Source organism: Centroberyx gerrardi, chromosome 11, assembly GCF_048128805.1.
Source record: "Centroberyx gerrardi isolate f3 chromosome 11, fCenGer3.hap1.cur.20231027, whole genome shotgun sequence".
NCBI classification, from domain to species: domain Eukaryota; kingdom Metazoa; phylum Chordata; class Actinopteri; order Beryciformes; family Berycidae; genus Centroberyx; species Centroberyx gerrardi.
Genome location: NC_136007.1, coordinates 14,255,987 through 14,278,439, shown reverse-complemented (window position 1 = coordinate 14,278,439; position 22,453 = coordinate 14,255,987). Strand labels below are relative to the sequence as shown.

General features: G+C 41.6%; 2 protein-coding genes across 3 annotated transcripts; both read right to left on the bottom strand.

Annotated features, from left to right (window-relative positions):
* Positions 1-3,745: 3,745 nt before the first annotated feature.
* stoml3b (stomatin (EPB72)-like 3b) lies at positions 3,746-9,599 on the bottom strand. The gene is made up of 7 exons (XM_071924634.2): positions 9,466-9,599; positions 6,879-6,982; positions 6,699-6,771; positions 6,445-6,527; positions 6,013-6,216; positions 4,774-4,908; positions 3,746-4,316 (listed from the first exon to the last, which is right to left on the bottom strand). Exons 1-7 carry the CDS (start codon positions 9,527-9,529, stop codon positions 4,128-4,130), a joined length of 852 nt encoding a protein of 283 aa, XP_071780735.1. The 5' UTR covers positions 9,530-9,599; the 3' UTR covers positions 3,746-4,127.
* A 1,829-nt stretch (positions 9,600-11,428) lies between these two features.
* proser1 (proline and serine rich 1) lies at positions 11,429-22,212 on the bottom strand. Of its 2 annotated transcripts, XM_071924639.2 has the most exons (12): positions 21,696-22,212; positions 21,521-21,586; positions 20,307-20,375; positions 19,958-20,052; positions 19,710-19,803; positions 18,820-18,930; positions 18,032-18,130; positions 17,148-17,226; positions 16,679-16,771; positions 14,300-15,689; positions 13,474-13,615; positions 11,429-13,310 (listed from the first exon to the last, which is right to left on the bottom strand). In XM_071924639.2, exons 1-12 carry the CDS (start codon positions 21,738-21,740, stop codon positions 13,185-13,187), a joined length of 2,409 nt encoding a protein of 802 aa, XP_071780740.2. In that variant the 5' UTR covers positions 21,741-22,212; the 3' UTR covers positions 11,429-13,184. The 2 variants fall into 2 exon arrangements, with proteins under 2 accessions (XP_071780740.2, XP_071780741.2); XM_071924640.2 differs by lacking the exon at positions 16,679-16,771.
* Positions 22,213-22,453: the final 241 nt, after the last annotated feature.

The window sequence follows — 22,453 nt, the reverse complement described above, 5'->3', positions numbered from 1 at the left end:
GTGGATGTGCTGCACCATCTCCTTCTCAAAGGTCCGGTTCTGCAGGTGCTGCGGCCGGTACAGAGTCTTATCTCTGCCTCTGAAAAGTTCCACCAGGATGTAGGTGATGGTGGACTCCTGCACCAAAGGTCTTTCCTGTGTTAGAGGAGAAGATTTTGGTTGGTTCAGCTGAACCCTGTACAGATGGAGCTTTCACTTCAGGGGTAGTTAGGGGTTTGTAATCTTTGACCCGGACTAATATAAATTTGCTGGTACTGTCGGCATCTGAGGAGCCAGTAGAAACAGGCCTGTAATTTAAGGGTTCAAGTTAGGGGTCCCGACCTATAGTTTCACAAACACTTTCTTACACACTGTTTTATTTAGCTGAAGTAAACCTACTGTAGTCAGAAGTGGTTGGACAGCAGCAGAGTCACCAGCCCATGGTTGGGGAGGAGAAGACTGGAGAGATCTGAAGCCAGATTTGGTTGGTTTCCCCTCAGGGCCGCAGACAAACCCCTGGTCTCCTCTCCCTCCTGCAGTTCCTTGGACACTGAGAAAAGACCAACCGTCTAACCCATCAGTGACAGGCTTGGTCTCCGCAAACAGTTCTGTCTCGAGGAACGGCCAGAGGGTTCTTGACGAGCGAGCTGTTGTCCGTTGGCGTCTTCACCTCCTCGTAGTCGTCACCAACAAAGTAAATGCCGTCCACCTACACCACATCCCTGTTGGACGAGCGGGTCTCGACGAATCTGCTCCAGTATTCCAGGATGTCCTGGTCAGTTATCCTGTGCAGAACCTTCTGAAAGACCCTGGTGCACCGGATCCAAGTTCCATACTGCTGGAACATTTTCTCGCGCAGACATTCAGGGAGAAGCTGAGAGAACAGCCTGGTCTCCTTCTCATCTCTCTCCCTGGGTGCTAAGAGCAGAAAAGAAGGATCGGTCTAGCAATGTCATAATACTGGGAGCAGAGAACAAGGAGAGGTGAAGCAGTGTCATAGTGGAGAGTATTTCTAAAGTTTCAAAAATCATGGGACCGGCCAGACCTCCATTCCTCCCCGCAACATGAATCTGGTTGTGTCAAGAACACCTGTTGCATGAAGTGCAAGGTATTGTGGGATGTATAGCAATAAATGACCATAGCTTCTTCCATTTGATCACCTTGGTTCGGAGCACCTGACAGGTCGGCCTGCCTGCCTGGCTGGTACATAGTCAGGACGGCCTCTATGATTACATGTGGGATGGAGCAGAGGAAAGCAGGGTCTCTCATCACCAGCAGTTTCTTCACCTACAGCAATAGACCAGGCATTTTTGTGAGGCAGTCCAGAAAGATTTGGACCAAGGACAATTTTTAGGAGTATTTTGTCAAGATAGGGCGTTAGGGGTTCAACTCCCACTGGGACAATCCATTCTGAAAATGCATGTGCTCACAGTATTGCATTAAAAACATATCCAACAAATGGGATGCGTTTGGCACCGATGTCCAGTTGTACCTGAATAGATGATCCAAAGCTCTTCATGAGGCGGCTCTGGAGCAACACAGCGTTTTGCTTTACTAAAGGATAAACATTTTAAAGATAAAATTTGGCAAGCTATGGGACAATATTTTCAGAATGACAATGGACAGGTTACACCCATTACATTGTGGGAAGCTGCTAAAGCCACAATATATGGGGAAATAGCATATGCTGCTTTGAAAAAGAAAAAGTCACAAAAGTAAGTAGGAAGACTGCAAAAGATACATGAAAAAACAGGAGATCAAAATATTTCACAAGACAAAAGTATTATGATAGCAGTCCAAAAGCATTAAAGCTCTTGGCATTTAAGTTAAAAAAAAAAAAACAACAGAAGGAGAGAACTATCATTTCTAAAATTAAGGATGAAAACCTACCAAACTGAAAAATTTAAAATAGCAACATGTTTTCTGAAATATTACCAAAATCTATATAAAAGAACAGATAGGAATGATAAGGGGCTGAAGTTATATTTGAATTCAACCAAAGTGTCAGAGGACCAAAACTGTCAACTAATTCGACATTCATTTATATTTGAAATGTGCAAAGCATTTGGATTTCATGAAAAGTTTATTGCATGGTTAAAAAGAAAGTATCAACATCCAAATGCAAGAATTAGAGTAAACGGGACACTTTCTGAAGTATTTAAACTAACAGGAGGCACAAGGGGACCCTTTGTCACCACAGATTTTTGCGATATGTATGGAGTAGGGTTTGGTGTTATTGCATTGCATATGTCTTCAATTTGAAATACTTCAAAGGTGCAATATCAGTGGGTAATCTGCAGGCTCTGACTTTGTGTTTCAATGGAGGAGTGCTTGACAGATAAGACGGAGCTGTCTGCCTTATCTGACATTGAGCCTGACCCACACAGCAGTATGTACATTGGGACAGAGACATTTTATTAAGCACACATTCATTCATACAATGTGAGATTTCTGTCAAAAGCCTGAACTTGTAAGAAGGGTAAAAATGTAGAAGATCTCTGCATTGTGGTTTGATTATGAAATTCAATGGGTGTCTAGACTTTCGAGTGCTTTTTCCATTAGGCTCCACTAATGGGCCTTGCACTGCAGTGTGGTATTATGATAAATGTGCTGTGGATGCCCAGTGGTTGCGGCATCACGATAACCCCAGTCTCTCTTCCAACTCGCTGGATTCACTCTGCTCCGTTTCCATGGTAGAGAAATCAATATGTTACGACACCCTGTTGCTAACTGACCTAAATTTCATAGTTGTATTATTTTATCAAAGAATTTCATAGCTGCCCACATTATGACAAATAACTGGACTTTATTGATCTATGCAATTTGATTGACCAATGAAACTCATGGGGACTCATGGAATATCTCCTGGGGTGCTGAACCACCAAGGGCCCCACAAGCCATGTATATAAATTTGTAATTTACTTGTAAATTTGCACCATGACACACATTTGCATACTATGTTGGATTTCTTCAAAAGTTGTATATTGAGCAATTTTTGGTATGGTTTGCCTAACCTATATGATGCGGTGGGCATTTGACTGGGTGGGTACTTGACTAAGCAGATGCACAATATACAGTATACAGTATAGTGCAGGGTTGCATGGTGACTGCTGGCTGTGTGTGAGGGTCATAGTTCATGCTTGCCTTGCCCTGATACCTCACTGGTCATACATCTTGTCTAGGAATTATTAATTCTCCAGTTGACTTAACTTTGTTTGTTAGCCCCAGAGACTTCTGAACAACTGCCCTGTCTCTGTAAACTTGACTGAAAACACACAGGTGTCTGAGATGGGATGTCCAAGACAGGATCTGAGCTGTGTCTATCTTCTCTGAAATGATCCCTGTTTCTTTAAAAATACCATTAATACTTTGTAAGTAATGAAAATTCATGCAACCTGCAGAGGGTCCAGAGAGTGTTTTTCAGAACAGTGGTCATACTGGGGAAAGTGAAAAGATATAATCACCAACACCTACCTATTCTCTACCAATGAAAATAATTGTGTCTGTGATCAACACCATATCACTGTGCCATCAGACCAAGTGACCATTGTTCCCCAAAAGCTATGAAAAGTGATTCAGTGTCTGGTCAAAGGTTAGAAAGTATATAAAATGGATAGCACAACATAAAAATATAGTGCTTAGAGAACCAACAGAGCAGGCAGCGGACAATTTGTGTAATAAATAAAAATTCAACACAGTTCAACTCTGCATGTTTCACATTTAATATAGCGTATCAAAATATACAATTGATGATAATAATAATAATAATAACAAACTATTCAAAACATAATTTCAATACATTATGATAATTGTAAAAAATTCCTGTTTCATAACAGATTGTGCCAAACACACACTGTTATGAGTTTGACTTACTCTGATATTTTAATTCTTTAAACTTCTATTGCACTACTTTAAATCACATTGGTTAGCTGGCCTGTAAATCATAAAGATGTTCCGATGATCAATCTGAAAATTGTGGACTATATGAGAACAGCATTATCTTGCATCCTGATAGTTTGGATCTAGCCACAACAAAAGTAACCTGACCTCAGTCCTAACCTTTTACCCTTTTAATAAACAGGGACTTTAGAAAATCAGCAGTTTGAGGTATCACTGATGAGCCTGCAGGCCAGGATACGTTGATGGCCTCACTTCTTCATGAAGTGGCTCAAGACGTCCATGGGCAGGGGGAAGATGATGGTGGAGTTCTTCTCTGCTGCGATGGTGTTGAGGGTCTGCAGGTAGCGAAGCTGCAGGGCGGACGGAGACTCTGCGATCACCAGGGACGCCTCCTTCAGGGCGCGGGACGCGTTCATCTCACCCTCTGCTGCAATCACCTATAAGTAGATCAAGAAAGAGAGATTAGGATCACAACACAATAGGCAGTCTATTTATTTCCCTTAACAACATTACATTGTGTACTTGGGCTAGATAGATAATGAAGTGCAATACATGCAGACACAGCTTTTTTGATATAACTTAATTTTCAGTGCTTAAAAATGGTCAAAAAATAACAACGGGGTGGATGAGATGCTAATGATGAATGAATGGGATTTGTTGCAGTTAGAATTAAATTAAGGATTTTGTCTGCAGTTCAACCTATTTTGTATGGCAGGGAATCAGTGAGTCACATTGTTTAGAAAGCTGTCTGAAACACCTCTGAAAAATGCTGTAGTCAATAATGCACTTTTAATATTTTTGGGGGGATAATTGTGCAGCCCTTGTGTTTACATGCTGTCTTTTACATGCTTATATGTGTGTGCATGTGTATCCATATGTGTTGCATGTCCTGACCTTGGCTCTGGCCTCTCGTGCAGCCTCTGCCTCAGCAGCCATGGCTCTCTGCAGCTGAACGGGCAGCTTCACATCCTTAATCTCCACACGCTCCACCTTGATGCCCCAGTTGTCTGTGGCCTCATCCAGGCTCATCTGCAAAAGGGGGGAAGAGCTTACACTTGCAGAATACAGTGTAAGAGGGCAAACTAGCACGGTGTGTGGTCGGCGTTGACTAAACCTGTTTACTCTCTGGAGATGAAAGCATCAAGGAAACCAAACTCCACCTCTCTTTCTTCTGATCAGCTCTACTCTTGTTTTCTCACTCTTCATTCGCTCGTTCAGTTCTTTATTCATCTCTCTCACCTCATTCATATTATATCCCAGCTCATCTTCCTTAACTCCCTCATCTTGAATGGGCTGAATTTGCTGAGAGTTTTGGACTGCAGCTGACTGTTTTGCCCTATAGAGGGCACCTTTTTCAGTTTTTACAGATGCCTTGCAATGTTCAGAAAAGCTGTTGTACATTTGAACTGTAACAGTGGCTATACTGGTCAAAAGTCAAAGTAATTCAAGCGCAAACTAGTGGATGCTCTGTTGACACAAATGTCAGTGTAGTTGTCTCAATATACAACAAATCGTGACTGGATAGTATGGAGAAATAAGAATAAACAGGAATAATCTTTGCAGATAATCTTTGTAATAATGGAAATAAATACATTATAAATGCCACTGGAAAGATAATCCTAAAATTACTGATTACCTATTTATGAGAAGTTATTGATCAATCAAAATTCAAACGCCAACTGTTTTCTGTTTCTTCTTTTACATTATTTCTCAGTCCACAAGTTAATGTAATAGTTATAGTTGTGTCATGTAATAGATTTACAGTGATAATAACTGTAATGTCAGTGACTATCAGTTGTTCTGCTCTTTTGAAAGGAGTTGACATTAAGGAGATGGAGCTGATGGAGCTTTCACATCCCTTTTATAATTTTGGTTTATGTAAAGTAATCTGAAATGCAATTATAGCTCCTGAGAAATTAAATGCAATCAGATTACACATTTGTAAACAGTATACTGAGTTGAGTACAGCTTATTTTTGTATACTCTGATTATATAACTGAAAAATTATTACAGTTACAAATGCCCAACATTGATTATAGTTTGTTTTCAGCTTCATTTCTGTGTGTGGTCTCAAGGGTTCAATTGGCCCTAAGTTCACTGGCTTTAGCTCTAACTGGACTTCAGGTGGTGTACCTGCATGCTGTGGGAGATTCCCTCGCGGTCAGACAGGACCTCAGCCAGGTTCTTAGTTCCCAGGACATTTCTGAGGGTGGTTTGGGCCAGCAGACGGGTGGAGAAGTCGGCATTAGACACGTTGGCCACGGAGGAGATGGGGTCGCTGACCCGGAAGTAAACCACTCCGTCCACACACACTGTGACTGAGTCCTTGGTCAGGATCTAGGGTAGAAACACATATGTCAGTGTGTGTGTGTGTGTGTGTGTGTGTGTGTGTGTGTGTGTGTATGAGAGAGAGAGAGAGAGAGTCACTCAGTTGATGAGTTAAAGTTACACCAATAGTTTATATGAGAATCTTTCAGAATCAGTGTAGAATCCACAGATTTTTACTGATTTACTGACTTACTACAGTATATCCTTACATTTTTTTGCTGTTTGTACTGATCCTACCTCCTGTGGTGGGATGTCAAATGAGACGGTTCTCAGGTCCACTTTCACAAAGGAATCAGTGCAAGGCATAATAAAGAAAATTCCTGAAGACGAAAGAGGAAAAAAAGTGAGGAACATGAATTATCAGTGAAATATTACTGTTCTATGTCAGTCTAAATTTACTATGATAATCTGTCCTTTTGTCCACCAGTTATGTCCATCCACGTCTTTTGTTGGTCACTTGGTCAATAAAATAAATCTGTAGTGTTGTGTACCTGGTCCTTTAGCCTTGCGGTCCGTGATGCGGCCCAGCCTGAACATGACAGCGCGCTCATACTCCTGAACAATCTGGAACAGAGCGGACGTCCACAACACAAGTTTAACCATCCACACTTAAAGGTCATAGAGGTTTCTGCATTGCAGCCCACCGCTGCTCATTTATTGTGTTGACTCACCTTGAGACAAAACCAGATGGTGATGGGGAAGAGGCAGATTGTAAAGATGCCAGAGATTATGACTATGATCCAACCAACACATCCCAAAGATCCTGTTTGTTCAGCTAGAGAGAGAGAGAGAGAGAGAGAGAGAGAGAGAGAGAGAGAGGAGGGAGAGAGAGATGTTTTGAAATTAAACTGAAAATGAAATGGAGAGGACAGACTTTTTATTTGACCTTGTGTGATGACAAAGGGCGAAGAGGAGGACATTACCAAAGAATAACACGACTCATTCAGACACATTACAGTTTGAAGATTTGTCATAACAAGCAGGCTTGTGGCCAGAAGGTCGCCGATTCGAATGCGGGTTGAATCCGTGGACTGGCTTGGAAAATGCGGGTGGGGGGAGTGAATACTGTGTGATGGTTAAGAAAATCTCTATGATAACAATAATAATTAATGTCACAGTTCTCCTCATAATCATAATTACCATCATTCATGACTGCTTTCAATAATATGTACCTGATTAGATCAAACACCGATACTGGCAGGTGGGCCCTCGACTTGTTTACACACACACACACACACACACACACACAGACACACACACATAGCGCAAACAGTAGTGTTTACTCATGGAACAGCATCTTTGGAGTGCCTCTTTGGTAATAAAGGGAGTCATTAGGAAAGGGAAGGGTCTGCGTGTCGTATTGTGTCACATTTTCCATCTCAAATGACTGTATTTCCGTCTGTATCTCAGAGAGAGTGCACTTCAGTTGTGTGTTTCGCAACAAAGCCACAACGTGCCTAAAGGTCACATTAGTAGCAGTAACCTTGTGTTTTTAGAGAGGTTTGGATTAGAAATGTTCAACTTAAAGCACATAAGAGAAATTCACACACATATCGAATGCATAAGTGAATTTATAGGTGATACCCGAGCACCCTACATACACAACTGTACTGTTAGTGTAGAATTACATTTTGGTTATCATTTCCTTTGGCCAAATATTATAAAAAGCAGCATTGCTTTGTCTTTCTGATTTTCAAACCACAGCAAAAAAAAATCACACATTGCTACTGACATGTATTGACATTTTGGTCTTAAAACCATAAAGAAAATCAGAAAAATGGTTTTAACAGCAAAATGTTTGTTTTCACAAACAATGCAACAGCGCAGTGTGTGGCAGTTTATTTGAAATTTTGTGCAAGGCTTTGACCTCACTGTCTCCCATCGGCACCAGCATAAAGGTAAGAATAGGTGTGCAAAGGATTTGTCTCACAAACCACAAACCAGAGGAAATGTAGCTTCGTAATGTTGCTGATAACTGTGTGCCACAATTAAAACAAAGGTTTCACCATTGTCTTACATTGAAGTGCAATATAAGAGCATTATTCCACGTTACTGGGCAAATTGATGCAAGTGAATTCACTTCCTGGTCCACATGTTCGATAATTATTGGAAAATGTTATGTGCGTTTAAGTTAACAGTTTATGACTGTCTTTGGTATTAATCCCTTAAACTCCATTCATTGTTTTATCAAATAACCAAAATAATCACAGACAAAAATCTTTGTTTTTTCACAGTTTTTTCAGTTTATGGGGATTTTTTTCCATGTAATCATAGCTTGCACAATGCCACTTTCATAGGCCACCACACTTTGTATCTATGTTGTATAGCAAACTAAAACATTGCCAAGTTTTGACTATAAAACTGGGTTAGCTGGTAAATCAGTAACACATTTCACACAAGGCTCAGCATAATAAAGAGCTCCACAACAAGATATCTAAAATTAAAAAAACAAAAACACAGTGGCACCTATAAAAAAAAAGTTTGCAGAGATGAAAGAACTTGACCTGGACTTTTTGAGGAAGGGATCCTAACTGGAAATATGAATCAATAGACTTTAACAAACTAAATTGATGCTTTATTGACATTCTCTGTCTCCTAGCACACCAACGCAGATCCAATTGAACGTGGATGCATGTAAATGAAATGTACACAGCTACCTATGTTACATGATCCTGTCCAACAGGTTGCCAATAGGAAAGACCTGGGAAACTATTATCCATGATGCAAGGGATCTTATATGAAAACAAGCTCTTATCAACAACTAAAGGAACATTTACACAAGCCAAACCAGACTCTTCTCCCTGTCCATATGGATCAAATTCTAATTACACAGACAGTCATCAACCAAGTCATGGATACAGACGTGGATAGACGCAGGGACACACACACGCACACACACACACACACACACACACACACACACACAGTCACATGCTTTTGTGGCTCTTAGTTTCAGTGACATGTGACTTCTGTCTCTATGACGATAAAGCTATACTCTGCTCTAGCTCCTGTAGCTGTTTTCTACCTGCACAGGTGAGGCACGGCACACTTGACTCACACAACTGTTAACATAAAGACACTCTGTAACTACAACATGGGACACGGAGTCCAGGGAACAGTAAACAACTGCTTTGTTGATCTATGACTTTCACCCAAGTTGGTAATATTTTACTCTCCCAAGACAACAGCAGCAGTCATGTTTCTCCGTAAAGCTCAGCAGGCAGACAAGAAGTGAATGAGAAAGGTTGTGTCTCTTACATATCAACTCGGCTTTGCTCTGTCCCCTTCTCTTCTGGCTTTCAATCTGGTCTTCCATTTCCATGTGCTGGTTGAAGGCTCCTCCACCTACTAAAACTGAGTGAGGAAGTGTGTGTGATAGAGGTTAGTGTGTGTAGGAGTGTACTAAGTGAGGAGGGAGTCACCCAGCTTTTTAAAGTAGCATTGCTACAATATAATATGGGTCAGGAAGGGTGTGGCTTGGGCTCTGAGTTGATCATCAACAAACTGTAATAATTGTGATGCTGACAGGAGGTCATGGAACAATCTGAGTGTCTGTGAATTATTGTCTTTAATTTATTTTGTCCAAATATTATAACAAGCAGCGTTATGTTCTCTTAATGCATTCCCAAACCACAGCTAAACAAAATTTCAATTAAACTCCCACACACTGAGCTGCTGCATTGTTATTGAAAATTAACTGATGTTTCGTTGTTAAAACCGTAAAGAAAATCAGAAAGATGAAGGTTTTAACACAGAAAAGTTAGTTTTCACTAGCAAGTGTGTGGCAGTTTATTTGAAATTTCATGCGAGGCTTTGACCTCATTGTCTCCCAGTAGCACCAGCATAAAGGTAAGAATATGTGTGCAAAAGATTTGTCTCAAAAACCACAGCTTAACCAGAGAAAATTCAGCTTTGTTATGTTGCTGATAACTGTGTGCCACTATTAAAAGTTTCACCATTATCTTACATTAAAGTGCAATATAAGAGCATTACTGCACATTACTGGGGAAATTGATGCAAGTGAGTTCACTTCCTGTTCCACATGTTCCATGATAATTATTGGAAAGGGTTATGTGCATTTTAGTTAACAGTTTATGAGGAGAACAAGCTGTCTGTGAAATATTGTATGGTATTAATCCCTTAAAATGCATAAAAAGGGATGCTTTATGAAAGAACCATGGAAAAAAAATCTTTGTTTTTTTTCTGTTCAAAGTAGCCTAAATAAAGGAAGTAATATTCGATAATAGTATATTGTTTGTATAGATTAAGCCTGCGTATTCTTTCCATGGTGCATAAATATACACTGTAACAGCTTTTCACTGCTCATTCTTGCTATTTTATAGGGAAGCCAGATAAACTCCTACCATAACAAATTACATTTTAACAGACAGCGACATAGCATCCCATACATAACATACCACAAGATCCCACATATAGTATAGTCACAGATACAGTTCTTATATGAAGATACTTAGGACATGTCAGTCAGGACCATCCCCACCCTGCACAGGTCATTCAGGGCTTCCTCTCATGCCAAGCCTTACCTAATGTTTTTTTAATCAAAACTTGACAGTCTTTAATATCATTTCATATCAATCCATTGTCATCTCTCATCCAACGTAATAAGTTTGTGGAGTCAAAACATGAATGTGCTGCTGTGCAAATACTTAAACCTCTCATGCTGATTTTTTTGCTTGCCCATCACCCTGCTTGATTTCCCTTGCAGTGATCTGATACCCGTTTATAAATTTGCATCTGCCTGAATGGGGTAATTGAGCAGAAAAGGCAGGGGGTAATACCTGAAGCCTCACAGCTAAATGAGACTTAGCAAGCTGATGGTGTGGTCTTGCGGCTAGTGAAGCCACAGTTTACCTTGGTAATGTGTGCTGCAGGAAGGTAGAACTTCACATTGTTTTAGCTGGTCAATAGAAAATAACTGTCACTCAATGATTTCCCATTGTGGCCTCTGCAGAGGGAAATCTTACTATTCCCTACACCATTGAACATTGCTCCATAAATGGACAGTTTGCTTATAGCAGTTCTTTATTGTATAATGCAATGGAGAACTTTCCCGCATTTCATTTCCCTCTAGAATGAGGAAGTTTGAAAGGCTGAACTGTGTGTATGTGGATATTTCAAAATAAGCTCACTTAACACTGCAACTTTGGATTCTGTACTTTCACATTCACAATGAAGTGAAAGCAATCATCAATGTACTGCACATGCCAAATTAATTGATTTGGACTAGCAGTTATAGAGGAAATGATCACTTGAATGGGCTGAAGAGATAACTGTGCCAGGATGCCCCACAGAAGTCTCATGACTGAGTGACGAGGTCTCACATGACTAATTACCTCACTTGACCATGACTAATGCCCCTACTGTACCTACATATTATGCAATATTATATATGCTCATGATAAGCTATAGGTAGAGGGCCAAACTGGTAGTAGGCTGTAAAACCTAATAAGGAGCAGGGTCACCCCATGCATTCAGAACAGCTTCAATCATCTGCTCATTTTTGAGGTTTTAGTTTTGTAGTGTTTAACAACAACAATCAGTGATAATTGTCAGACCTCTTTTAAAGCTGATACACACTAACAATCACCATTCAACTTAATCTGACTTGCTTAATCTGACTTAATTGTGAGTTAGTTACATCAAAGTCCTTTTTCATATGGTGTTTCCACTCCCTGTATCTTTACTGAAGGGCCTTGCCTGATAGGCACGGTGTCACATGGAAACTCTTTGGACACAGCGATAGTAGAGGACAGATAGTAGAGTACCTCTTCGCCTTCACTGAACCAGCTAAACGAATCACCCTACAGTTTACTGGCACAATGATAATAAAAGGTGTAAGTGTGGAAAAAAGGGGAAAAAAGACCAACACAAGACAGTCTAACAAATCAAAATGACTATTACTCTCAAACAATAAAACAACTGTGAGTGAACCCCTGTACTGTAAGTCAGAGTAAAACATTGGACACAAAAAAATTGGATAACTAAAGTACACGTTTTAAGTTTTTACCATGCTGCAAAGCATTATTTCAGAATACAGTCATATGACATCTCAAGTCAATATATTGATTAACACATGATGCTGTCAGTTGTTCCCATAAACAAATATGCCTGCATATGTATAGTCAAATACTGTAATTACAGTACTAGCAGTGTCACAGTTGTCAAAATAACTTTGTAAACATACAAAATATAAGTCACAGTAAATTGCTCAGACAGCCACCGATGTGTGATCAATTAAAATAACACAAACATGAGTGTAACTGCCAAATACACGTTTTGTCTACAATGCTCCCTCCCTCTACACAGCACAAGGATTAAAAAGCATATGGTATGCCCACTTCAAAATGTGACTGCACCATACAACTCAATATGCCAAGTCAGCTAACAAATGCATGTCATAATATAATATTAGATTTGCATTGCATCAATAATCAATCGACATGATAAATATGTCCTTTCCACTGGGATTAGACATGGAATACTAAATGGGAACATTGTCAATTCATCACATGATAATGTCACGTATATTCTTTCAAACTTTCCATAATCGGTTATTTCACTAATATACATGTACTAACTTGATTAAAAACAGCCAAGTCCAGCTAATGTTAAAAAAATCAATTTCTACTTGCAAAACTTACCGAACAACTTCAACAACTGAAATTAACAATTGTACACTATGGGCAATATAAGGAATATGCCCCCCTCCCCCGAATACATACACACATTTTCTGAATGTTTTCATTGTAGTGTTCCTCATAGTAAAGTTATTCTGTCTGTGATAAACTCTTCACTCTATTGTCCAGTGTCCTGCATGGGTCAAGGTTAGGCCAAAAGAAAAAATGTTTGTTGAGTGCTGCTGAGGGGAAGGGCAGAGGGTAAGATAGGGGTAAGTGTGTAAGTGTATGCTTCAAAGACTAGAGTTTGGCCGTGTGTGTGTGTGTGTGTGTGTGTTTTCACTGCCAGCCCAGCTGAGGGTGCAGGCCTGGCTGCAGGGGGAAGGGGTTTCCTGGGCCTGGAGCGTAGTTGGCGAACCCGTTGGGCTGCGGAGGGAAGCTCTCCAAGGCAGCGGCAGGGTGAGCCTGGAACAAGACAAAGAGAACGACTGTTTCTGTATCGGACAAAGGCTTATCGTATAGACATTCAAATACTGTTCCTCTGCCTCTGTTCCTCTGACTGTGGTGCGTGTGTGTAACCATGCCACATGTCACTTTCCTCTGAGTGTGTGTGTGTGTGTGTGTCTACCTGCAGCAGGGCAGACTGCATGGCTGGGTTGTGGAGGCCACTGAGGGCAGCAGGGGAGGCGGAGGGAGAGAAGCCTGGCACCCCAGGGAAGGAAAGCAAACTGGGGAACCCACCACTTCCTGGCTGGAGTCCACCGCCCAACCTGGAACACGCAGCACAAAGTACTGTCAGCCTAGACACGCATACAATACTGATTATACTGCATCTATTCCGTATCATATCCCCTCTTAATTCCTCAACTGCATTACAGTATTCTATGAATTTAACTTGCTGGTATGTTCAACAGCTCCCTAAAGACTAGAGGCACCATGTTCCTACCTCTTGAGTATAGGAAATGTCAACAAAAGGTGAGGTTGGTGCTTGCAACACGAGGTCCTTGACAAGATAACATGATAAATATATGGCTGCCATAAATTACCTGGTACAACTGGCAAAGCACTCTCCCTGTTTGAAACACCTGAGAGGTAACTCCAGAGTACAAGTGGACTTTGTACACCCAATGTGGAAAACCTAAGGATCAATGAATGTCATGGGTTCTAATCAGCCCATAGATAATTCTGACCCTTGTCCACTGTGTTCTTCCATTACCACAGAGATTATATGATAATATAACAACTAACACTTGTAATTGCAATACAAGGACCCACATTCACATTCAGCTGCTCTTTTCTGAGCTATTAGTCAAATAGTCATGTAAACTAAACACGAATGTTTGCAAATCATAAGTCTATCCTAAGACTCCATATGACACACTGGCTTGTGTGGCGAGGACAGTAAAAAATTTCCACAGCACCCCATAACTGCCCATCCACCCTGGCTGATGTACCCCGGCTGGAAGTTGGAGCTGAAGGCGGATGCAAAGCCTGGTAGAACCGGTGATGACGATGGAACCCCAGCTGCTGCCGCCGCCGCCGCCGCCGCCACTGCCTGCAGAGGCGCTACTGATGCTACCGAAGATGCAGTGGCCCCTGGTAGTCCCATGAAGGAGGACAACACGGGGCTCCCGGCGCCAGGCCCTCCCGAAACCCCCAACCCTGGGAAGGCAGCAGGGCTAGGGCCGGGGGGCAGGCCTGGGAATATAGAGGGGGCAGAAGTGAGGCCTAGCCCGAAAGGAGACCCTGCACTGGGGGCTGCGTTGGGAGCCAGGCCGGGGTAGATGGACGTCGCCGGGTGGTTGGAAATGTTGGTGGTGGAAGCCATGCCGGGCATGGATGAAGGGATGCTGGAGGGAGGGAGCGAGGAAGAAAGGGAGGAGAAGGGGGAGAGGCCCGGATAATGAGAGGGAGCTGGGCTAGAGGACAGAGCTTGGAGGCCAGCCATAGCAGCAGGACTGGGGAGGGAGCCTTGAGGGGAACCTGAGGGGTGGGAAAGACCTAAGGAACGTGCCAGGGCGGCCTGAGCGGAACCTGGTACCACGAGAGAGCTGACCGAGGGTGTGCCAGAGCGAGAGGCGCCCTTGAAAGCAGAGGGCACAGGGCTATTACTGCCACTGCCGCTACCCCCTGTGTGTCTGTTCAGGATGGCACGCTGCTGTTCGGTGTAGAGGGCCCCCCCCATGGCAACCTGAACCTGGGCAGAATGGACTGGGGAGGGTTTGGGGCTGAGGCCGGGGGTTGATGAGGTTGGATTCATGGGAGTGCAAGATCCAGGGGTGAGAGAAGATGGTCCAGACGGGGTGTAACTGCGTATCACTGACCCAGCAGGGTTACCTTGCTGTGGGAGCATACCGGGGAAACTGGGTCCTGAGTGGGGGTCTGAGGATTGGGGGAAACCCTTCTGTTGAGTTTGGCCTATCGAGTTCATCTGAGGTAGGGGGTCTGGGCCGCTCCGAGAGGTAGCAGGGGTGCCTGGTCGGGAGAGGACAGCGTGGAAGGGGGAAGAGGAGAAGCCACCAGTGTTAGGGACAGGAGTTCCACACGGGGTGCCTGAGGGGGTGTGGGCTTTAATGACAGATGAGGGTGTAGCATGGCCGCTGGGGGTCGGCGGACCTGCTTTGATGACGGACGGGGATGGAGCAGGGGAGGGAGATGGGGCATTTGGGTTCTGAGAGGGCACCATGCCGGGGAAAACGGGCGTGATGGGGGTGGTGGGAGGGGGCTGAGCCGGGGAAGCCTGGGGAGGGACAGGGGTAGAAGGCGTGGATCCATGAGGAATGAGGAGGGGCCCGCTGTTGACTCCAGGTGTGGTGCTTTGCGGATTGCCTGGTTTGGTGTAATCTGGAGGGAGAGACAGATCAAAATTAGTGGGAAAATCTAAACTGGCAACTAGAATTATCTGATGTGGTGAGGTGAGAATCAAATCATAAGAAAAAGTGAAATACATTTAAAAAATATCAAAATAATAAATCAAATAATATATCAAAATAGTTGAGACATTCTGGTGATCTTTGTTTTGCAGATCAACAGTGTCATTGTTAAAACCAAATTTTTCCAGGACATAGGCATAATAGGCTAGACCCCAACAGACTAAAGGAGCGCAATCCATCACATCTAAAAAGGGGGGAGAGACAGAGCAAGGTGGAATAGCCAGAGAGCTTCCCTGCGTGCAACCTATTACAACTGGAATTCTGACAATTTTCAAGATTGGAATATGTCTTCTTCTCACCTTTGGGGAAATGTTGAAGTAAATTCTTTAGGAAAGCTCAAATCAACTTTCAGCTTGTCTACAAATCACACTGTTCTCATCTGGACTCCGATCCAGCATTTGAAATAACAATACACTGCTTTGGGCATGTGTCGATTTCCTGAAATTGGTGGCATCGTTTTATTTTGCCTATGACCACAGATCTCCCCAAAGGTCCTAAAAGATGTATTTCAATTGTGAAAACTGCTGAGTTTGCACTTTCAAACAATAAGTTATTCCAAGCGATGCGTGTTAAATAACTGCACAGAGCCAACAAAAGTGCTACAGAGCATATGACTTCAAGCATGATTCCAGAGAGAGAGAAAAAGATTAATGACATTAGTTTGAAATGATTCCCAGTCCAAGCAACCAAAGAGCTATGTCCTCACAATCCGCCAAAACCTATTTCTACTGTAACAGTAGTGAAAAGCACTTGAGCATTCTTCACCTCATCAAGGCATCACACTGGAGAAGCGCAGTTAATCAGCATGCCAGGTAGTTAGGCAGCAAGCTTCAAGGAGTGTCTAATTGCTGTCACACAGCACACACACACACACACACACATATTGCCAGCGTATCGTACCTGCTACTTTGTGGGTGGCGGTGTAGGGGGGAGGGGGCACGCTGGCCGTTATAACCCCTCCCATAGAAACAAGGCCTGCGTTGTTGTACGCACCTGAGTAGCATTTGCAAACATTAACAGTGCCCACCACACACACATACACACACTTGAAGAATCACACACTATACACCCCAGCACTAACCATACCTCAACCAGGCTCAGATGACAGTGGTGATAAAAACATTGTTATGAAACATGCCTCACTGTACCTACAGCCACCCAAAACAGCAATAATATGATCAAATGGCATTACACGCAGAATTTGGGTGGTAAATCCTCATTTGTCTTAAAGCCTCTGTTCTGTTTCACATCTGTTTTGTGTTCCATATCAGTGACTTGGGTTGCATCTAGTGCTGGAGTACTGTATAGGGGAGGGATAGGTAGGTGTGTGTGTGTGTGTGTGTGTGTGTGTGTGTGTGTTGTTTCTTACTTCGTGCGATGGTAGCGTGGGGTCGGCAGGGTGGTATAGGGTAGGGCACAGGCCGATGAGGGTTGTAGGTTGAAGGAAACTAGAGAAGGAAATATTATGACAAAAGATACCAAACACTTTTTATTTACTCATCAACCAATCAGTTCTGCCTAATAATTATCTGAACTGCTTATCAAAAGACATCACTAATTAACCTTCAATTGCTGAACACTGCTTGGAAAGAAAGCCTAGTGAATCCCGTTCTGTTAGAGAGAGCTTCATCTGCTAGCGTGGTATACATGGGGTGGACGAAATAACCCTAAAGCAACATGAGGCAACTAACAGGACAGACAGGTTTACACTCAGAGAAAGCCAAAGGTTGGCTTCGAGCCACAATGACTGTTGCCAGCTGTTAAACATGGTGGCGGATCTGTAACGGTATGGGCAGCCGTATCACGGAAGTCATTAGGTCCAGTCAAGGAATGAGGCTATTTTACAGGATCAGGAGCACCCTATGGTGCAAACACCATTCCCTCACCATGTTCCCATATTCCAAGATGATAATGCCTCCATACACACTGCTAAGCAAATTCATGAATGTCAAACTGCTATATAAATAAAGTTTAAATTGCCTTGAAAATTGAAATAGTGGCCCTACTCCTTATTAGGGACTTGATATTCATATATATTCATATACTTTCTGTTATTCTGTCCACCCCCTGTATTGTACCGGTCTTACCTCTTACTAACAGTCCATTTAGCGCTCTACCTGTGGCTTATATAATACTGCATAACATATAGGCTGGAGCTTTAATCATGTGTAGGTAAGGTAATTACTCATGTAAGACCTCGTCACTCATGAGAGTCATGAGACTTCAGCCCATTCAAGTGATTCTAGCGCTTACAGGTTTGAATGGTCCAATGATCCGGGAAGCAATTCCTTTCCCCTCCATACTGTTAGTGTCCTCCTTCTTCTCTCCTTCTTTCTTTACAGGAGGGGTTCCCTTTGATCACAAACAAAAACAAATATTTTGAACAGTTAGCCCTATTCAGAGTGTGCAAAAAATCCAGAAAGAAAATCCAAGAGCTCAAATGCAAATGTCACTTTTGGCTGAAAATGCTCTCTGCTTCAGTTAAACTCACAAGGCAACCACATGCAGTAACTGTGACTACTTCTCTTGTCTGCACCTGTAGATTCAACTTGCAAATTTAATCTAACAGTGTTGGCCAAACACCTTTTCCATTCAAATGACAACCTGTTTCTATGTAGATAGCTGGAGGACTCGTCGTCGGTTGTAACTCTACCTCCTATTCTTATTCAAAACTAAATTAAATACATTATTGGTTGCAATTCCTTATTAATGACTACAAGCCAATTTGAGATTACAACCCATTCTGTGTTTGCTGCACCACTGATAGGGGTACTGCTAGAGGCAAATACTTAAAAATTAGGACTGTAACTGTAATTTGCAGTGCTGGAATTTGTTCTTGGTGGCAATCTGTCCCTTACAGTCCTGGGCCTAGGAGGTGGAACACAGACCTAATATACTACTTATAGGAAGGGATCTGAGTTTTAATTATTTCTAATTAATTGTGATCCTAAATTTTGACATGTGGCTCTAATGTAAGATCCTTCAGGTTAGGATCGTGATGCTTTGCGTGAAGCTCAGTGTAGAATCCTGCACATACTTACAGGGAATGTGCCAGTGACCAGGCTGGGTCTGCCTTTGGGGTAAGGATTCCCTGGTATCATACCACAGGAGGAGATCATAGCTACAGGAGCCTTGCAGCCAACCTTACAGACCTGGTGAGACGGAAACAGTAGCCATCAGTACTCTGTGTGTACTCAGTGTGTGTGTGTGTGTGTGTATTCAGAATTTTGTATTTGGCTAAACAAACACTCTGTTTAAGATAACGTGAGTCATAATTCTGATGCTCTGTGCTGCCAATTACAAAGCAGGATCAGCATTCAATAGTTCTATCAATGCAAATCAATGCACACCAACACCATCCTGGTAGGATGGTAAACTATGCAATTCAAAGGGGAAGCTTCCTGTGCGCTTGAGAATCATTTGGGAAATGTCAGTTTGTCTCATAGCTTGATACCTTTCTTCTTGCTGGAATGTAATCCAACTGAATATTATGAAAATTAGAAAACCATAAAGATGGAACACCACTTTACAAGCAGAGAGATTCTAAGCATCTACTCTAAAGTACATGATTGATAGTTGCAGCTTGGTAAGGAAAAGGGAGCATCTCTAGATTTTTGGGTGACATCCAAAACAGGTCCATCTACTCTGTTGTGTATCTCATCTCTATCTGTTTCTTCTCCCCCGGCAACCCTAACACTGAGCAATATGGCTAGGTGCAGTGTATTTTGATCACTTACAATAATAAACAACCTTTTAAAACCTATAATAATTAAATGTCTGATCACAAATTCTGCAAAGTTGTCATACAGGTTTACATTAAGGGGGTTTTACCACACAATTTGCTTTTTGTGCTTGTGTGTGTTTTTGTGTGTGTGTGTGTGTGTGTGTGTGTGTGTGTGTGTGTGTGTGTGTGTGTGTGCATTTTACTTACCTGCTCCAGTATCCTACGGGCTCGTTTCTTCTCAGATAAGTGAATGCGGAACAGATCCTCCACGGGACGGTAATTTTGAGCATCTGAAATGTTCCTGTTTGTGAAGAGAGATCCAACAGTCATCAGGCAACCAATTATTCTAACAATTCAACAACTGAATGATCCACATATGGAGATATTACAGCATTTGAGTTAAAACATTTAAAAAATATTGCAGTAAGTTTAGATGAGTTTTAAGATTTACTCACAGAGCTATCAATTCCAGGACAATCAGTCTGTCCTTTGAGAAGGTGAAACAATTCAGGATATTTGCAACTTTGGTTGTAGGGATTGCAACCATTTTCTAAGGTGAAAGAGGAGAAAGCATTAGGGAGACATTAAACTAGCCCACTAAAACACACTAATAACTGGGGGCGCTTTATCAATAGTATTTTAGGTTTTTTGTTATTATAATTATCCAATAAATATGTTTCCTTTTTGTAGCTCCATTTCATTTTACTTATTTTTATGCACAGTATAAATTGGAAAAACAAAAACAACAACATTGTAAAGCAATGTAAAACACAAACGGCAATCAAAAAAGGACATGTTACTCACATGTTGCAGAGCTTTTACTGCTTTGATTTGAGGCTCTGCCCATGAGAAGTACTTGAGTATCTCCATCACCTGCAGATGTTAGAGACAGTGTTACAGCTCACAGTCTCACTAGAGCTGCACTGTGTTAGTGCAATCCATCTAAGTATTTTCCCACACTGTATGAGATTGTTTCTGTCCATTTCTAAGCACACCTTTGTTTGGCATGACAACAATATTGACAATTATGTAAACGTCTTTGATGAGCATTCATCTGCAGAAAAACAATAATGTGAAAAAAAAATACTAATAAGGATTTAACAATTAAATGAACAACATGATTGGTCGACAAATCCTGATGACTCATCATTAAGAATTTTGTTAGTCACAGACAGCTCTGATTAATACTTTAGGCTGTTAATATGTTTCTGACAACATATGTACTGGTAGAATACTGTAATAGCTGATGCATGACAAGTGCAATTTATTCACATTTTCACTTTAATTGCTAGTCATATGCAGCATAGTGTGTAGGGTAAGTCATTAATTCACTAACATCACATTCAGTAGGTCAGTGAATAACTGGAGAAGCTCATAAATTTTGGTATTGGCTCATGCTGTGTCATAATCCTTTGAAATTGTGAAAACATCCCAACTGCCAAGTAGTTGAATTCTGCAAATATTTCAAATGGATAGCTGCCATGTGAGTGAAGATAAGAGCTTCTATGCAAAGAAATTATGTGTTTTTCCCTAGTAGGGTTCCCACACTCACTTTGACATCAAATGCAAGGACTGTTCAGTGACTCACAAGGTCTTGTTTGGTGAAATTCAAGGACTCAAAATTGCCATGTTTTGGCATAAGACATGACATTAGCCAAAATTACATCACAGAGGCCTCGTTTTTATCTTGTCAAGTCAAGAAATCATGGTGAAATCACTCATTATAGAATTGCTGCTATATCCACACAAATATCCATCTTAGGGTTTTCCTCAGTGTTGATCCTTGAAGAAGAGAGGTTCAGAGAGCTGAGGCATACTGATTAATTGCCGTGCTATATTTTAATTTAAAATATCACATACTTTCAAGTTTCAAAGTATTTCAAGGTCTTTGGGAACCCAGTTATTCACTGAGCTATTACATGTGGCATTAGTGAGCTGAAGGTCCTTCGTCGTCTCTCACTGGTGACACTTTAACTGGTAAACACTAACGTTGCATGACAGTGTTGCTGTTTGGGTACCTGCTCGCTGGAGAAATACCCGTGCACCTGTTCTATGGCCTTGATCCGCTGATCGGTCAGGACACACTGAAACACAAGTTGAACATTATTTCAGAATGATTACCAAATGTTGTGGTTAAAACGAATTTCAACAGCAGCTAATTCAACATTTGGGATTAGGTTAGGTATTTCTTACCTTTCTTATTTCGTCTAAGACGATGTCAAACGATTTCTTATCCATGTTTGATGACTGATTGTAAGCTTACCCTCTCTGACAAAGAAAACAGCTATACTACCATACACTTGGTAAATGCCCCTTTTAATACAATGGATGATCTAAGTTATCAAGATAAAATGCATTCGGATGACTTTAAAGCCTTAACACTACCTAAAGACCTACTGATCTAATGCTGCAGAGGCATCATCTAATGTTATGAATTGTCTTATCCGCAGTAAATTGTTAGCTGGGTAATAAAGCAGCATGTTCTTTTTGAGTCCTTTGTATCTGCTGTTTACAACTTTGAACAAGGATTTCCCCAAAAAGAAAGGCTATGAGACTGCAATGCAAAAACAGGCTGCACCAGATCGCTGTCCGCAGCTAACAACAAGCTAGCCAGCTATTAGCTAGCTAAGTTTTGCGTACAGCCTAACAAAGGGAGACTCGAATAAACGAACAAATATTTGCACATCAATTCATTCAAACTGTGCTTAGATTAAATATTAGCAATAATTACGATAGAAACTCGAAATATGTAAAACTACATAAAAGTCTCAAAATAATACGCTACGAAGAACAGCAAGCTTGCTAGCTTCCATTGACAGCTGGCGCTAGTAACGTCAACACTGGGTAGGACCCCACTGGGGTGGCTTGTTAGAAAAGATACCATAATTATATATCCTAACCAAGTTGTATTTATTTAGGGCAATATTATGAGTATAAATAGTTAATTCATA